This window comes from Malus domestica, chromosome 05 (assembly GCF_042453785.1).
Source record: "Malus domestica chromosome 05, GDT2T_hap1".
Classification (NCBI taxonomy): Eukaryota; Viridiplantae; Streptophyta; class Magnoliopsida; order Rosales; family Rosaceae; genus Malus; species Malus domestica.
Window position 1 is genome coordinate 25774339 of NC_091665.1, and position 17697 is coordinate 25792035.

The following is a 17697-nucleotide window of genomic DNA, read 5'->3' on the forward strand; positions in this document are numbered from 1 at the left end:
CAATTGCAGTTTTCTTATAAGCTAAGCTTTCTATACGGTATGACTCTCCAACTGCCTCACGGCTTGTTGACATCTCAATCCTTTTCCGCTTTGCTGTTCATCTAATTCTTGCTGGAATTCATCTCTGAGTTCCTAATTTCTCATTGATGGTGTGTATTTCTTCATCTTAATTTTTCGTATTCATCTATGAGAGAAATAGTCATGACATATTTGCCACAAAAATCTAAAAACATGAATAATGAATATATGCAAGACAAAAAAGAGTGACTATCATTTCTCAAGAAAATATATCAAAAATAATTCTTCTCGAATATTATTACATAGTAACGCACAACGGATGTAACTTTTAAGTTAACACGTATTTGAAAGGAAAGGTAGATTTATTTTTTAAGTCAACGCACTATTGAACATTTTAAGATGGAGCATAATCCAATGGTCCATAAGGCTCAAATAATTCAGCAAATAGTCCCTTCTTTCTTTTAGGGTTCCATTCCATGTCCTTGCACAACTGGTCATTGTACCATATATGAACGGTACCGTTGCATGATCTCCGATAGTATTTGCCCGCGTATCGCTTTGCGAATCCGTCCCATTCGTTCACATCTTTCTCCATCTCTTTTATGCTTGGTAACGTAAATGTGCGTCCAAGAAGCTCAGCTACCCACCTGCATCTCATCTCGGAGGTGTACAAGTTTGAAAGACTCTCGGAAAATCCAATTACGGCTAGTTGTGGAATTCGTCCATGTATGCATTCCCTGATTGAAATAGAAGCATAATGAGCCATCAGATTTAAATGTTACAGTAGTTAATAAAATGACCAAATAAATCTACATGTGCATGCTGCATTTACTGATCACTAATCTCACAAAATTAAGACCTACCTAGATATAGATGGGACTCGGACTAGAGTTATGTGAGAGATGTGATCAGAAAATGTGGTATATTTAGCATAAACTTGCCGCAATGTGCTTTCAGGGGAGCTAACCTGTAGAGGGGTAATATGGCCTCCGGCGAACCAGCTATATAATCCTGAAAGGTAGGAGACACAAAGATGTCTTTGAGCTTTTTATCACCTCTAAACCCAGTAGCGAGTATCATCACATCTGTCTTCACAGGGGATACTTCCCCTTCAACCAAAACGCCTTCCTGGCAAAAGCTGAAGCTGCCGGGGGATTTTTTCAGTATGATGCTTCCCTCTTGGACTCGATCGTAGAACTTTTCCGGTATTGTTGAGATCAGACAAGAACTGATTTCTTGAAGAAAACTATGCCTAGGTACCATTCCGTACTTGGCCAACCCAAGCTTCTTAGTTACGTAGCTTTCAACAAATTTTGAAAATCCCCATCTCTGTTATAATTCACAAAATATATTCTTAATAAACTCCTCTTTTTACAAATTGATTAATACTAAGTTCAGAAAAGATAAGTTGATGAGGCTTTACCGTAGTGGTGGAAAGTAAGCAATTCAAGCACCACGGTGAGGGTTTGAACCTCACTGATTCCCCTTCCTAACAACTAATTATTTAACCTACAACATTATTGCTTATAAAAAAAATTCATGAAAAATAAATATAAAAAAGTTTACCAGAGGTGAAAGAATTGTGGCAAGGAGACCAAGTAGGATGCCTTCACCAGGCTTATGAATCAACAGCTCCGAGAAGCGATTAAGGTATAGGTATGTCAGGGGAACACCCCATGGAAGATAGTCAGGAAGAGTCCAATGCTCTGTCTTGTAAATTACTGTGCATGGATGCTCAATCCCTGCAAACCAACCAATTAATCAAGAAGAATAGGTAATACAAACTATGAACAAAATGATCACAATATTCTGGGCACATGCCATGTGACAATCAATTAATTTTCACGAAACTAGCTACCATTTGTGTTCGAACACTCCATTGCAATGTCCAGTGCAGATTTCTGAAATCCAACAACTGTTACACGCTTTCCTTTCACGAAGTTACGCGCTCTTTCGTAATCCATTGCGGCGTAATCCTTTGAGTGTATAACCTCCCCATGAAATGCTTCTGGCCCCTTGTTGAAAGGGAATTCAGGAATGTTTGGAACATCACTAAACCGTCCGATGCAGAGGATTACAAAGTCCACAAGGTAAACCTGCTTATGCATAATCAGATCAGTATGACTTAAAAATTGACAGTATGAAAGCATAACATAATTAAATTCGAAAGGATGTATACATATATCTATGCACTTAAAAATAAGAAGGCACCTCCGTTGAACGGCTATGTTTGTCTTCTACTGCAACTTTCCATTTCCCTTTGGAGCTGAAAGGCTCTCCAGTTCCACCCCAGTGACTCCAAGCCTGCATCTCATCCTCAGATGCACCTTCATACTCAATCCCACACACTTTGGTGTCGAATTTGATGTGCTTAAGCAAGTCAAAATGTTGAGCATATGATTGGATGTAATCCAAAACTTGATGCTGGCTAGGAAAGTCCTCTTCCACTGAAGATGGCCATGGAAAATCTGAGAATTGGTAAAGCGGTTTAGGAGTTTGGAGCTTGGTAGACTCAATAGTTTTGGTCCACACTCCTCCAATGCTGCTCGTAGATTCAAACACAATAGGTTGAAATCCCTTTGAAAGTGTGTACTTGCAGGCAAGGAGGCCACTAATCCCAGCTCCTACAATGGCCACCTGCTTTCCCATTTCTGAAAGTGTTGGATATCGGTCACCGTATGCTTTTGATTTTATACCGTATTCATTAATAAATGGGGAGGATGTAATTAAAAATAATTTCGTGCCGACGTGAATTTTAGATGTGTGCAGTTTCAAAATGACACATGTCGTTTTTTTTATAGGATTAGTCAGTATATTAGGTATTCCTGGTGTGTACCCAAGTATTGTCCAAAAAATAATGAACATGCTACTTTTTTAGACTTTAAAAAGGCGTTTGTTTACCCTTCTTAGCTTTCACTGGATTGGATTGTAGTCTTGTGTTTGGTGGCTTGCGGGACTAGAGTTAATGAGATTAATTGGGACTCGCTTTCACTAGAGGTGTCGCTAGCCGGTCTTCACGAGTCCTCCCAAAAACCACGGGATTAGCTAGGAACTTCGCTTCGTTCTGCTTGATTCACCTCCTCGACCTCGATTTCGACAGCATCTCACTTCGTCCTGCTTGATTCACCTCCTCGACCTCGATTTTGACGGCAAAGACTTCGGGCACGACTTCATCTCCGACGCCAAACTCATCAATTGCAATTCTTTTTTCTGGATAAAAAAGAAACAAAATCTGCAAATCCCGACGAGCCCACATCTCAGATTTCCCGATGAACCCACAACCTTGATTTCCCGACAAACCCACGAAAGAACACTTGGTCGATATGCAGAAATGGGTTCTCCATTTTCTTCGATTGAACTTGAATCAGACCCAGAAAACAGAGAGATCGATCTTCGCCTGAAGAACTTAAGATCCGAGAACGATCTTCGCAATTTGAGATCTCTCTGCTTACCTGCAACTCTAGCACCCGCGTCAAGCGTTTCATATTAGGTGAAACAAAATAAGTACAAACGGAGAGAGGGGAGAAAGGATAGTGGTAAAAAGGTGAAACGAGAGAAAGGGAGGGGACGGAGTAGAAAAAGGAGGAAAAAGGGAGAGTGGAGGGCGACACTGGTGGAGTAAACAATGAGAAAAAAAAATTGAGATGTATAAAGATTAGAGAAGAAGATGACTCTAGAAAAATGGAAAATGATAAAGAAATAATAAATATTAATTGATATTAGATTAAATTAATAATAAAATATCAATAGATATAGATTAACTAATATAATATTATAATTAGGCTTCCTAGTCCGATACTGCAACAACACTTCACTAAACTAGTCCAACTTAGTCTAGTCTAAGCTAGTCCAGCTTAGTCCTTGCAGCTAATCTAGTCTGAGACAGTCCGGTGTAACAAACGCACCCTAAAACATAAGAAACAGGTAGCATTTTTTGCTTGGGCGAAATTAGAAAGTGTGTACATAGAGTACTTACTACTGAGTATCTAAGGTATTATCCTTTTTCTTTCTTAATATACACAATATTATCGACATTTACAGGTACACGAACCTAGAAAGCTTAATGGCCGAGCCCAGTGTTTTAGACTGCTTCTCAATTCATGCGGCCGATGAAGGTTATCTACTTTTAACGGCCACTGAGGTGGCCAGGAAATATAGACAACGCCTTTCGGCGCATAAAATTTTCGGTGAAATGAATAATTGGGCACTTGACATGTAATATTTTTCTCGGTTCAGACTCATTATAGCAAAGTTAACAAGAGAAAGTAATCGAGTCTTACAAAAGCCGAAGTCGCTTCTTGAGGGGGAATGTCGATGTCTTGATCTTGCGGGTGAATTGGTGTTCTAAGTTTTTCGTCGTTATTTGCTTGCCCATCTTCGACGATGGCGACGAAATCGACTTGTGTTAAACCCCACCCCTGAATTTATATGTAATTTTATAATTTCCCAAAGTTTTAATAAAATTTCATTTTGGTCCCTTAGCTTGACTAAATCTGGACCCTTTATCTAGATTCCTAAACTCCCTTAAACTACCACGTGGCAGCACCTTAACAAACCTCATCTCTCTTTGTCCCCTCCTTGTGACTCACTCTCTCACTCGCCTTCTCTCTCTCACCTCTCTTCTCTGCATCGAATGCCACAGACCACCACCATCATAAACCTCCATTTAAATCGTACCTCAAAACCCTCAAATTGAGCATATATGTGGCTTAGGAAATCGAATGGTGATGCTGAACAAAGAGCTTCATAGTTCTTACTGAATCTAGGGAGGAGCTCAGCCTTCCAGTCTCTGTTTTGGCTCGAGATTTCCCTTATAATGTTTTAGGTATCATCCTCAAGCCTTGCATGTTCAAATCGACTTGAAATCTAAGGTCTAAAACCCCTGTAATAATCTGTGCATGCACTCTATTGTTGTTTTCCAGAACTCGACGAGAAAACCCGACGAGTTCTATGACTAACCCAGCCATTCTCGACCACGGTTAAGACTCACAGTGGTATATTCTCGTTCTTATCACTTCAGCTGTGTTTTTCTCTGCATTTTGGGAGCTTGGTTTATACGTTGCCGTCGGCCCGAGCTATAACAGCTCCGGTGTTCTTTCCCGACACCTCGCAGGTCATCAGGCCATTTCAGAACACCCACGGGCTTTAGCCCGTATTTGGACCAGCCCAGAACCCTAAAACCCATCCCGTTTCCTTTTAATTTTCAGCTAATTGTTTTAAAAGCCCAAAGGGGCCTCGGACCGGTTTTATTCAAGTGGGTTAATCCCAACTTTCTCTTTGGCTATTAGGCCTGCGGGCTGAGTGTATGTGGGTTGAGTGTTTGGATGTGTGTTCGTGTGGGTGTGTGCGTGTATGGTGAGTTCGCGTGAGTGTGTATGGTGCACGTGTGTGTGGTGCACATATGTATGTGTGTGTTGTGCCGTGTGTGGGTGTGTTGTGCCATGCATGTGTGTGTGTGTGTTGTGTGGGTTTGGGCTCAAGCCCAAACCACCCCTTTCGTTCCTAAACTATTCAAACCCAAAACCCAATAGGTCCTAACCCTATTTAACCTAAACCTAAACCCTAATCCGGATCCAAACCCAAGACCCATTTCCATTTCTTGAAATTCTATAGTTGGGTAGTTTGATAAATTGTACAATTTTGTGCTTAGGTGAAGTTGCTAGTGGGGATTTCCCTAATCCTCTTCCGCACATTTCTGCTGCTACGGAGTACTGTGAGTGGACCTCTTCTAAAATTTGCATAAATGAAATGCATGCCTTACGAGTTTATGAACTGATTTTATGTTAAGCATGTTTATGGAATATGTTGTTTATCGTCTCATTTTTTGTGAATAATTAATTATTAATCTATATTGAGCTATAGTTTGATATATCGTATTTTCTATAAAAACCATGAACTTGTAGACTATCTGATGGATGACGATAGGATGATAGAACATGTTTTCAAAACCCCTCTTTATAGTATAGACGATGGATAACTTTATACTATGAAGTGGTTATTTATGAGAGGCGTAACTATTTGTGCGTACCTAGTGAACACTATGCCGATTGGGACGAGGATCTGGTGTTGGCAGATAGGCTGGGAGAAATAATCCCTAGCTACGGGCTGAGGGACACGAAGCAGGCATTGGGCCGAGAGTTGGTAATCTCTGGCTACGGGCGCAGAGACCACGATGCTGGCATAGGGCCAAGAGTTATATTTATTCAGTGATCTTACTGGCAGCACACTGCGATTACAAGACGATTGATGTTTTTTTTTCTGCGATATGTCTTTTGAGATGTTTTTGGCATGCTAGGGTTTTTAGTAAACGTATCACTTATTATGCTAGTAGTTTTTTGTATATAAACTGTGGGGGTTAGTATCTTAATAACTGTTTTATTATTACTGTATATATGAACTTGGTCCACTCACATTTGTTTTGCGCCCGCATTCAGGACTTAGAATCAAGGCATACAATCTCGACGTCAAGGCTCTTCCGCAGCGGCATCTTCGAGTCTTCTTGGTGTAGGACCTACTCCTTTGTTCATTCAATTTTTTTTTATATTATTTCTTTTAGTATTTAAGTTAGTTGTATGCTCTGAACACGTTCCTTAAATGCATATTCATTATTCTTTTATATTTCTAAGTCTTATCTATCCCTTGTTTTCAGCATTTGCACTTAATAAATGACTTTCGTCACCCTCGGGTGTCGGCTAGCACGTGCCTATGCTGGTATTTGGGGAATATGCTGGTATTTGTAGAACATGAACCATGCTAATTTCCATGTTCTCAAGGACCAAAGGGCCCATCGGATCTTGGTCGTTGTCTTCCAGGTTATCAAGGACTGCAGCATCGTGCGTTAGAGCATCCTCGGCCTGATCATCGTATGCCTCAACAAGTACTTGCACTTGTGATATGCAACCCGTCCTTGCTTCCTTCTAACTATCGTTTTCGAGCCCGTTCGTTTCTGGTGTCTGACTTTGCCCCTACAGTGCTTTACGGGCTCGTCCTTCATAGGCGATCCGGACGTCCCTTGTATCTAGGTAGGCGTCCAGACGTGCCACCCGATCTTCTTCATCGGCTATAAGACCGAAGAGAGATACGGCCGAGAAAACTTCGAAGTGGTGTCATAAGTATTGAAGGTATTCAAGAGAAAAGGGAAGCTCAGCCATATCAATGTCCGTGTATGGATTGACCTCGAAGCCAAAGACCCTAGCTTCTTGTATGTGCTGGAACCTGGCCTTCATTGCTAGATCGGTGGTTTTTTGGATAATTTGTTCAGCATCAGGACAAGTTAGTGCCAGGTCGATAGCTTCTTGACACGCCTTGGGTAGGCCGTACAAATCGTTGGCAGAATATTTCTTATGAAACTCTCTCATGTACTCCAAGGATTCACCGAGGAATGGAGGGTGTAGATTTTGTCGAACTCTTATTAATGACTCTTGCGGGAGTAATGGGGAAAGTTTGCTTTCGACGTCTTTCCCAAATAGCTTGAAACAAACTTTCATCTCCCTAGGCCGAATGAGGAGTTTGATGCGCTTCTCGAACTAATCAATAGTGGTTTCGAAGTTACGATCGGTTCCCTTTCGCCCTTGTAATTCATCCATAATTGTTAGGGTTTGTCGATCATCTCAGCTTCTTATCGCTTCTTTTGGCTGCCATTTAGCTGCCGAAACGATCTGGGCTGCCTGTCGTCGAGCCATGCAATATATCCGCTGGCGTCGACGTTTTTGAGATTTGGATAGTGCAGTATACATGCCAGTGTGAGAGTTGTAACTGTACCAACATTGGTTGCGTGACTCAAGAGGCTTGAAGGTTTTTTGATTCGCCGATGAACTTGAATTGCTGGAATTACGCAAGTAATAATCCTCGTTATAAAACGGCGCGTCGAAATCAAGGCGCCGTCTGGCCAAGGTAGGGCTGTCTGTCCGTTCTTGAGGGCCGAGCCTATCGAACACTTTCTAGCGGGTGTCGTCGCATCCTTGGATGATTGCCGTGGTGTTGGAGTTTGAGGTGTTCTCTCATTCTGTTCGGTTAATACGATGCGTGCCTTACAATTGCTGCACAAAACCATGGCCCGTCAATTTCTTCTGCATTGGAGTCTGACATAGATTCTACTACGACCGATCCTGAAAACTCGGTGGGCGGTTTAATGGAAAATAGATCAATTTTGAGTTGTGGTCGAAAGTTTTGCTTTGGGACGTGTTGTATTGGAACAAACTAGGCGTTCCTTTTCCCTTTGCTCTTGGGAAAATGGGTGTCTACCATGCCAACTGTTGCTGAAGGGAATGGATCAACGTCGACCACCATTTGGGCTAATTCCTACATATCCTGGAAGTTTGCCCCCATGAATTTCTTTTTGTACTCCACGTCTAGCCTGTTTAGAGCAAGCCTAACAAATTCGACTTCGGGTAGATGTACTCGGCACTAATTCCTGGCAGATTTAAACCTTGTAAGATAGTCCATTGGTGACTCATCGGATGCTTGAGCCATCGTAGCCAGTGAAGAAAATGACATTTCCATCCCCGACCAATAAAGTTGTTTGTGAAATTTCTCGACCAACTTCTCCCAACTTCTCCCAACTTTGGATGGAATTAAGTGGGAGGTTGATATACCATGCGAATGTTGAGCCCATCAACGAAAAGTTAAACAGTCGCAGTTTATAGAAATCACTATTGACATTTCTGCATTGCACAGTGAACCGGGCCACATGTTCTAACGAGGACAAGGACGATTCTCCAGCAAAAAGGCTGAAATCTGGGATCTTGAAGCCTTTAGGATATTTGAATTTTTCCACATAAGCTGGATATGGATGGATGAATTTCGAGAACTTTGACCCCTTTTTCATGGCTGAATTGATCATCATTTGGACCACGATCATATCGACGGATGCTACTTCTACTATTTGGTCGGATCCATCTGACCTACTACTTGATCTTTTTTTTTTTCCAAATCAATTGTTTTGAGCTGAGTAGATCCTACTTCTACCTGTAACGGATTACTTTTGAGTGGAAATTGTCGAGACTGATCAGCAGGTCCTCTTGTGAAGACTCTGCTAACTAATAATTCGAGCAATTAGGTGTATGTCTCACCATTACTTCGTATTACCTTGAGCAAACTGTTCATCTTTTGGATAATTATCTGTTTAACCTACCGAGAATGCTCGTCAAGTGGTCTTCGAAGAAACGACCTAGTTGGAGGGTCAGAACCTTCACCACTATCTTCGTCGCAGTCCTCCATTATTCCTTCAATGAAAACTCTTATGATTCGGTTAGGTACTTCTATGTTTCGGGGCTGGGTACCGAGACAAACCTCATTTTCTCGGTGTGTCACATTTGCAGCCTTAGGGGTCGCAGCAACGAGGGGATTTCGCATATGCGACACTTCTTGTCCAGGACTCTGAATTGGCATATCGGTCGTTGACTTTCCCATCATTGTTTTCTTTTTAACCGATCGTGTCTCGATGGTCATGAACTTTGTAGTTTTAACACTTGGTCCCACCAGGCATGCCAAAATATTGACCCTAAAACCTACCAAGCCTACGTGGTGCGCAGGCCGAGTAACTAATAAGCTAACTACGTTCTTCGGTTGATACGGGGCGTGCCAACTCGTCGGTCGAGCTAGGCTGAGTAAAATATGTTGATGTTGCGTTAGGTGCGTTGCTGACTTCTTGATCTTACAATCGCGGCCGAGGAAAGAACACTCTTGACCTTTGGGTTCTAGAGCCTGAAGACAAGGTTGCTAATTTTGCAAAGTTCACAAATTGTCGGCGCCAAATTCGGTCATAGTGATTATATTTGTAAGGGTATAAGCATGCTGAATAAACACCAGAGTATAGGGGCACAAATACTCAAAACAGATATATGTCTTAATGGTAAATGTGGTTCGGCCGTCAGAATGCCGAACTCTAAAGCTTACATACAAGTATCCAATCATAAAACAACTCGGCGTTCAATGTGCTGAGCTCTAATAAACTGTAACACCTCACCTCGCAGAAAAGGCTAATGAGATGACCTCTGCCAATAAAGACCCGAAAGTCTTTCTCGACTAAGACTTGGATAGATAACCAATCGGCCTCGACACGGTGCTGTTTATCCAAACTGAAGATGTTTCGCGGTCGGCTGGTTCTACGGCGATAATGTTGTTTATCTAAACTGAAGGTATCACATGTTGCCTTTACAGTGCTCTTTATCTAAACTGAAGATGTGTCGGCGGAAAAAGAAAATAAAAATCTCAAGGTTGTTGAGAGGTTTTATGTAAAGCGAGGGTTTGCACAGGGCAGTTTGTGTGTTGAATTGGAGGGGGCTTGAACGATGCACCCTTCCCTCTATTTATAGTAGCAAACCTGCTTCTGATCGAATGAAAACTATACTCGGATTAGGACTCCTCACCCCGATCCAATATTATCTCGGCCAGTTCTACTTCTATCAGGACTTTGAACTCAACTCCTTATAAGGCCGTATTCATTCCTAAGTTTCAGCATCCTCATCTTGCCGAGACTTCTTATTGTATCAGGATTCAACTACCCCATCCTGATAGAACACGGCTGGTCCCTGAGCAACGCTTCCGGGTCGAGAACAATTCTAAACTTGGCCCAAACCAATATTTTGGGCCCAAACAACCGTATAAAGGACAGAGAATGAGAGGGGCTGGTGGCAACAGAGAGAGAAGAGAGAGATTTAATTATGAGGTGTGTGTTGTATCACCCCCTTATGCCTTTATTTATAGTAGTAGGATAGGTAGAATCCTTACCCTAATAGGATTACATCTCTAATAGGAATTAAATTACTATTGGGAAAAAAAGGTACTCCTAAATACACTAGGATTTATACAATCGCATTCCTAATTCGATAGGATTGCAACACTCTCCCTTGAGTGTGTAAATACTCAAACAAAACGTCGCATCAAATATTCAACATATAAGGTAGAACAATTGATAAAGTCGTCGGCACAACGGGTGAATGCGAGTCTCAGATATAAGAAAGTATGCATTGGTAGTAAAACTCGCAAAACCTCGCTATGGTAAAACCCAAGTTATGGGGAAAACCCATAAACTAATGAGAAAAGTTAGAAGTACGCATAATGTCTAAAACAAACGTCAAACAGGACGAAAATAGTGTACTCAACAGAGTATGATCATCCCAGGATGGGTGCCTCATCAAAACCTCGTTAGGTAGCAAAAACCCAGTGGGAAAAATGCTCATAATTGTAGGAAAAAGAGTACATTAAGATCAAGTGAGTATGTTTTAGGATACTCCTCTGAGTTAGACATAACTTCCAAATAAGAGAAGTACAAGCAATTCAACTCAGATAATTTACGTTACCGATTCCTTGGACGAGCTTCTGAAAAGTAGACTTGGGCAATGACTTTGTGAAGAGATCGACCAGGTTGTCTTGGGAACGGATTTGCTTGACTTCAATGTTTTAATGCTATTGTTGCTGGTGAGAATAAAAGAACTTCGGTGCAATGTGCTTGGTGTTGTCTCCCTTGATGCATCCATTCTTTAATTGCTCGATACATGCTGCATTGTCTTCAAAGATCGTCGTAGGAAGGTCAACGATCGGAGAAAGACAACTAGTGCTTCGAATATGTTCCATTATTGCTTTCAACCAAAAGCACTCTCACGAGGCTTCATGCAGGGCGATAATCTCAACATGGTTCAAAGAAGTCGCAACTAGCATTTGCTTGGTAGACCTCCAAGATATAGCGGTCTTTCAACCGGTAAAGACATAACCCATTTGAGAACATGCCCTATGTAGGTTAAACATATAGCTAGCATCTGCGTAACCAGTGAGGCGTGAATCAACCCGAGGACCGAGGGGGGCGGCAGCTTTTCTCAAGGATTTGTGGGTGTAGAACCAGCCCAAATCCATCGTAACCTTGAGGTAGCAGAAAATGTCTTTAACACCATTCCAGTGTCTGCGTGTAGGGGTGTTGCTGTATCTAGCCAAAAGATTAACAGTGAAGGAGATGTCGGGTCTAGTGCATTGAGCCAAGTACAATAAATCACCAATTGCACTTAGGTATGAAATTTTATGCTCCAAAATCTCTTCCTCATCCCGCTTCGAATGGAAGGGATCTCGTTTAACATCTAGAGTCCGAACGACCATATAAGCACTCGAAGGCTTCGCTTTATCCTCATTAAAACGTCGTAGCACCTTTTAGGTGTAATTCGATTGATGTACTAGGATTTCATCTAAACAATGCTTGATCTCCAGACCGAGGCAATATCGAGTTTTCCCAAGATCTTTCATCTTAAATTCCGATTTCAAGTGTGTGGCTATTTCCTCAAGCTCTGCAGGAGTTCCGATGAGGTTCATGTCGTCAACATAAACTGCAACGATCGAAAATCTGGAATGTGACTTCTTAATGAACACGCATGGGCATAGTTCATTGTTCACATAACCCTGACTTGTCAAATATTCACTTAGATGGTTATACCACATCAGCCCGAATTGTTTCAATCTGTAGAGTGATCTCCTCAATCTAATCGAGGATTAATTGCCCAGTTCAGAAGTGGCGCCCTTTCTAACGGATTAACCGCCGGAGCCAGTGACCGCAACCCGATAACTCAAAAGTCTAGGTTGTTTAATTCATTGCACAGAAGGGGAGATTGTAATATTGTAGCAAGAAGTGGTAGGAAGGATTTGAACAATGTCAATGTTGTGGGGGGATGCAATCTGTATGCTACACGAAGAGCATTGTGCACACCGCTAGTGACACGCCGCAGAAGACCCTGTTTCCCGGTGGTGGCTAATCAATTGAGTTCGGATTTGGGTGTGGGATCCTCTGAGGTGGAAGGAAAGTTGGGTTTGGAGGAAGAGGAAGCTCTCATAGGTGTAGGGAGTGGTGACCTGTAAGACCTTATAGCCTACATTACCTTGTTATATTAAAATTTTTGTTCCTTTAGTTTCTTGAAATGCTGCTTTTATTGTTGTGAACTTTTTTTTTTTCTTGATTGATGCTCTTATCGTTTGAAAAAAATAAATTATGAGTTTGTAGAGTGGCTGGTGACTGAGCATGATAGCTTTAGATAAATTTTTCTACTTTTGATGGAAGCCTCCCAATCCCTTCATCTTCTAGTCCCTCCCTTCGTATGTGGTTTGGTTTATAAGTGCAAGCAAGTTAATTTTGTTTTTATTCACTTAATTTTGATTATGAAGCTTATATGAGAAATATTACCGTCAATAGCTATCGGGAATTGTCTATTTCAGCGAATCTCTGAAATTGTTATTATTACTCATAGTTTTTAGTTGATCCATGAACTAAGCTACCTATGTTAAGCATTGTTTTTTGTTTGTTTTGGGTTAGAGTTTAATAACATTTCTATCAGTGAAACATATTCTCCAGATGTCAAAAGCGTGCTATTGATGCTTTCTTTACCAATTATGGGTCAGGCCATTGATCCATTAGCACAACTAATGGAGACTGCATACATTGGCAATTTGGGTTTGTTTCACTCCTTTAAACGTGTTCAATGACTGATAACTGTATAATTGATTTGAATTTGGAGCTCCTTATTTATTTTGCTTCTGTTTTTCCATAGGTTCCGTGGAATTGGCTTCAGCTGGTATTTCAATGAACATCTTTAATTATATCTCAAAGACATTTAATATCCCTCTCCTCAGTGTTGCTACATCTTTTGTTGCTGAAGACCTTGCTAAGAGTGAAAGTAAAGGTTCTACTTCAGGCGAAGTTCAACTTTTGTTTTACTTCCCTGGTCATCTTTGTTGTACACATATTTGGTCTGTCTTTATGTCTAACTTAGAGCAGAGATTACTTAAACCTTTTTTTTTTTTTTGGGAATCTGATTTTGGCTGATTTTCGTACAGAAAATGGTTATCTAGACGGCAATACTAATGGTAAACCCAAACCTGTTGATGGAGTCGTTGAGAGAAAGCAGCTATCTTCAGTGTCTACAGCTTTACAGTTAGCAGTTGGGATTGGAATCTTTGAGGCCATGGCTCTGTCTTTGGGATCTGGGTTGTTTCTAAATATGATGGGCATATCATCAGTAGGTTACCTGATCTAAAATTACTTCTCATACTGATTTGTTTGTCTTCCTTGTCTTATATCTTTTTACATGATTATACAAACTTTCTTTTGTTGTATGCATAAATGCAATTATATATATGTGAACAATTACTATACAAGTTTCTAGGTCTTGTGCATGTGCGGTTACTCAATTTGATTTTTTATTTTTGGTTATGGGGGGAGCTTATACGTTTTCTGGTTTCCCCTCTCATATTTGACTGTTTAATTTAAGGAAGATCTTTTTTCCCCCCGAATATCACAGGACTCACCTATGCGCATTCAAGCACAACGATTTCATCAACTAAGAGCATTTGGTGCTCCCGCAGTTGTAGCATCTTTGGCTCTTCAAGGAGTTTTCCGTGGATTTAAGGATACAAAAACTCCAGTACTATGTCTAGGCAAGTTTTTGGTTATATATATTTTAAACGTTCAAGTGACATCCCTTTCTAGATGGCAGTATGAATTTGTCTTGTGTGACTGCTGAAATGCCTGGTTAATCTATTGTTGTCAGCATCTTGCTGAGGGGAGAGCACTGGAGAAGTGGTGTAACACTTTTTTATCCACTACAATGCTATATATTTGTGACACATGTCCTAATAGCCTTTAGCATCTTTTGATTGAATATGAAATAATTGAAGCTTTTGGGATGGAAAGTCTAGTTTTCTATACGGTGTACACACACACACACACACACACACACACAAAACGCCCATATAACACACGCATAATAGTGGTCTATTATTCTTGCACAGTGTATTTATAGTCATGTCTCCAACTTGTTGATTTCCATTTGTTTTTAGTCAATGTATTGGTAATTCGTTAGCTGTGTTTTTGTTGCCCCTCCATATTTATTATTTTCGTTTGGGTGCAACTGGTGCAGCCATTTCCACTGTTATATCTCAGTATGTGATTTTCAATAGACTTTCTTTCAATATTACCCTTTTTTATCTGTAATTAGAAAATGAACTTTATGGAATTTCTGTTTTTCAGATACACTGTCACCTTTTTAATGATCTGGTTTCTAAATAAGAGAGCTATACCATTGCCTCCGAAGGTTGGATCACTACAATTTGGTGGATACCTTAAATCCGGTAAGTTTATTTCCTTTTATTGAACGTTTCACTCTCATCTATCTGAATATATACAGCTTTCTTCCAGCTCTCCGATTCGTTGATTTTCTTGACTATCATAGTATTTCACTTTATCTTCCGATTCAGTGCACATTTATCGGGGCAGTGTATATTAATGTTTCTTTTGTCTTTGTGTTGGTTGTTAAACTTCTTTCATTACCCCAGCGATAATTCTCTCGTCTTCATATTCAAAGTTTCTTACCTAATTTCTTTTGGTAACAACTCTGCGATGTTGGAGGTGGTTTTCTTCTTGGACGAACTATTGCTTGTCTTACGACCTTGACATTGGGAACATCAATGGCGGCTCGTCAAGGTCCAGTAGCTATGGCTGCTCATCAGATATGTATGTATTCAAGTATGGTTGGCTGTATCCCTTCTAACTGATGCAATGGCTGCATCTGGTCAGGTATGGACACGCTCTTTTTATCATCATAGTCTTTATCTACTTGTTTCCATTATTGAATCAGCATGTGAAGCCTACGTATAGTTTCACTAAAATTCACTGATATTTGTTTCCTCGAGTGGGAGTTTTTTGAAGAATTGTGTCGCTGTATATGGCATCAAAGTTATGAAGCTAAAATGTCTCCATTTGCAGGCCCTGATTGCAAGTTACTTATCAAAAGGTGAATACAAAATTGTGAAAGAAGTTGCTGACTCTGCGTTAAAGGTATTTGTTTTATTGACTTATCTGTGGTGTAGTTTTGTTACGTTGCATATGTAGTTTCTTGATTTCAAATACGATAAATTTATGTGAATGTTTTTTTCAGATAGGATTGTTCACAGGTATTTCCTTGTCTGTAATTTTGGGAGTATCTTTTGGTTCTCTAGCTACGTTGTTCACCAACGATCCTGAAGTATTAGCAATTGTTAGATCTGGGATATTGGTACGTATTCAAATTTATGTTTGGTGGTATATTAGTCTAGATTTATGCAACATGTCTTTAACATAGGTAATGATGTTTAATTTTCCACAGTTTGTCAGTGCTAGTCAGCCTTTAAATGCTCTAGCTTATGTTTTCGATGGCCTCCCTTAGAAGAGCCAAAGTTATTCAGTCATGTCTTTATTATTACTTTGACTATGAAAGTGTACATATTTCTGATTTTGGTTCTGACAAAATCTCTATTATTAATAGATGGTAGTGGGGGCATTATCTTCCGCATTTTTGCTATATGCTCCTTCCATCTTTGGCCTTCATGGAGTTTGGCTGGGTTTGACTCTCTTCATGGGCTTGCGCGCAGTCGCAGGCTATGCCAGGTAATAATATACCATGTCAAATTTTGATTATCAACATTAATCGTGAATATAATACTCTTTTCGATAACCAATCCAACTTTAATTAAGTGGCTGGTTTATAACTCCTTATGATAATAAAATCTAAGGCTTCTAATGCTAAAATATGAATACATCATTTGCTTATTTTGCTAGTAGAAGAGGCATAATGATTATTCATTTCTGGATTTTACATTTATCAACATCATCGCTATCTCTGTTGCTGCTTATTCGTATCTTTGTTTTTCTTCTGTTCTCCTTTCAGATATCTGTCAAAATCAGGCCCGTGGTGGTTCGTGCACAGGGATTTCCAGACAGCTCAGGTTAGTGGACATTCAAAATTCGTGTAATGCTGCATTTTTCCGTTTTCATTTTTGCGAGAACTGCAAAATATTTTCACTCTGGTTCTTGACGGACTAGTTGGAGTATGCCGATGAAGCTGTTAAAAGTTAATGTTGTCACCGCCTCATCTATTTTTCCCTTTAAAATCTTATTTAAAATTTAGAGATAGGATTAATATGAACTATGAACTAGGAACATGTTTCCAGGTTTTAGAATGTGCCTAAAACTGCATGATCCACTTCTTTTCCCAGCTAGCCACTTGAGATTGGCAAAATCAATTCGATTGAATGACATCATAGGCCGAGTATCTCCCACAAGCCGAAGAGAGGTTTCAGCTGCGAATTGCGCATTTGTTTCAATATTTGTATTACATGATTATACGTTTTTATATTCATTGATAATTTTTAGGTACGAAAAACAGACATGAATATTCCTTAGTATATATTCTTGTAAATTACAGTTTACCATACTTTAACCGCAATCCTCGTGGTGAAAAAGTTATAATAAACACGTGGTGAGTCATGTTAGCAAATACGGTCCAATTCCAAACTTTAGTTATAAGACCGCAGGAGTTAAAGTCTTCATGAGATTGTTTTCCTGGAATCAATGTAGCTTCTACTTCTTGGATACATCTCTCTTGGCCTTGACTTCACCAAATTCACACTCCTTCCGTTGTCGATCCTCCCAAATCCCCAACGCTTGACAACGAGGCATGCCGTTGGGCGCTCCAGCCACTGGAAGCTGCGTTGGAAGCTGGTGCTAAAGTTTCTAGCTACACAAAAGGACTTTGAAAAGCCCGTGACCATGGCAATTATTGCCAAATGCGAGTTTGAACAAACGAGTTTTTAGATAATATCGTTTGTTTAAAAAATAAAACAAAAATACTTCGAAATCCACTCGATACTACAACCCTTTTATTGAGT

At 40.3% G+C, this 17697-nt stretch overlaps 3 protein-coding genes, 1 long non-coding RNA gene and 1 pseudogene across 4 annotated transcripts; 3 read left to right on the plus strand and 2 right to left on the minus strand.

The window, feature by feature from the left end:
- Window positions 1-252: 252 nt before the first annotated feature.
- LOC114822909 (probable flavin-containing monooxygenase 1) lies at window positions 253-2689 on the minus strand. Its single transcript, XM_029098067.2, has 5 exons — window positions 2230-2689; window positions 1877-2114; window positions 1585-1760; window positions 986-1347; window positions 253-755 (listed from the first exon to the last, which is right to left on the minus strand). The coding sequence occupies exons 1-5, from the start codon at window positions 2665-2667 to the stop codon at window positions 413-415; spliced, it is 1557 nt and encodes a 518-aa protein (XP_028953900.2). The 5' UTR covers window positions 2668-2689; the 3' UTR covers window positions 253-412.
- Window positions 2690-11712: 9023 nt separating this feature from the next.
- On the minus strand, window positions 11713-12108 carry LOC139196165 (secreted RxLR effector protein 161-like). Its single transcript, XM_070821829.1, has one exon. It carries the CDS (start codon window positions 12106-12108, stop codon window positions 11713-11715), a length of 396 nt encoding a protein of 131 aa, XP_070677930.1.
- A 93-nt stretch (window positions 12109-12201) lies between these two features.
- On the plus strand, window positions 12202-14531 carry LOC103422363 (protein DETOXIFICATION 45, chloroplastic-like). The gene is made up of 6 exons (XM_070821830.1): window positions 12202-12312; window positions 12508-12854; window positions 13332-13447; window positions 13545-13688; window positions 13831-14012; window positions 14295-14531. Exons 1-6 carry the CDS (start codon window positions 12202-12204, stop codon window positions 14514-14516), a joined length of 1122 nt encoding a protein of 373 aa, XP_070677931.1. The 3' UTR covers window positions 14517-14531.
- A 147-nt stretch (window positions 14532-14678) lies between these two features.
- Window positions 14679-16196, plus strand: LOC114822008 (protein DETOXIFICATION 45, chloroplastic-like; annotated as a pseudogene).
- A 90-nt stretch (window positions 16197-16286) lies between these two features.
- Window positions 16287-17214, plus strand: LOC114822009 (uncharacterized). Its single transcript, XR_003770008.2, has 3 exons — window positions 16287-16417; window positions 16698-16755; window positions 17026-17214. It is a non-coding gene; the product is annotated as an uncharacterized lncRNA (long non-coding RNA).
- Window positions 17215-17697: the final 483 nt, after the last annotated feature.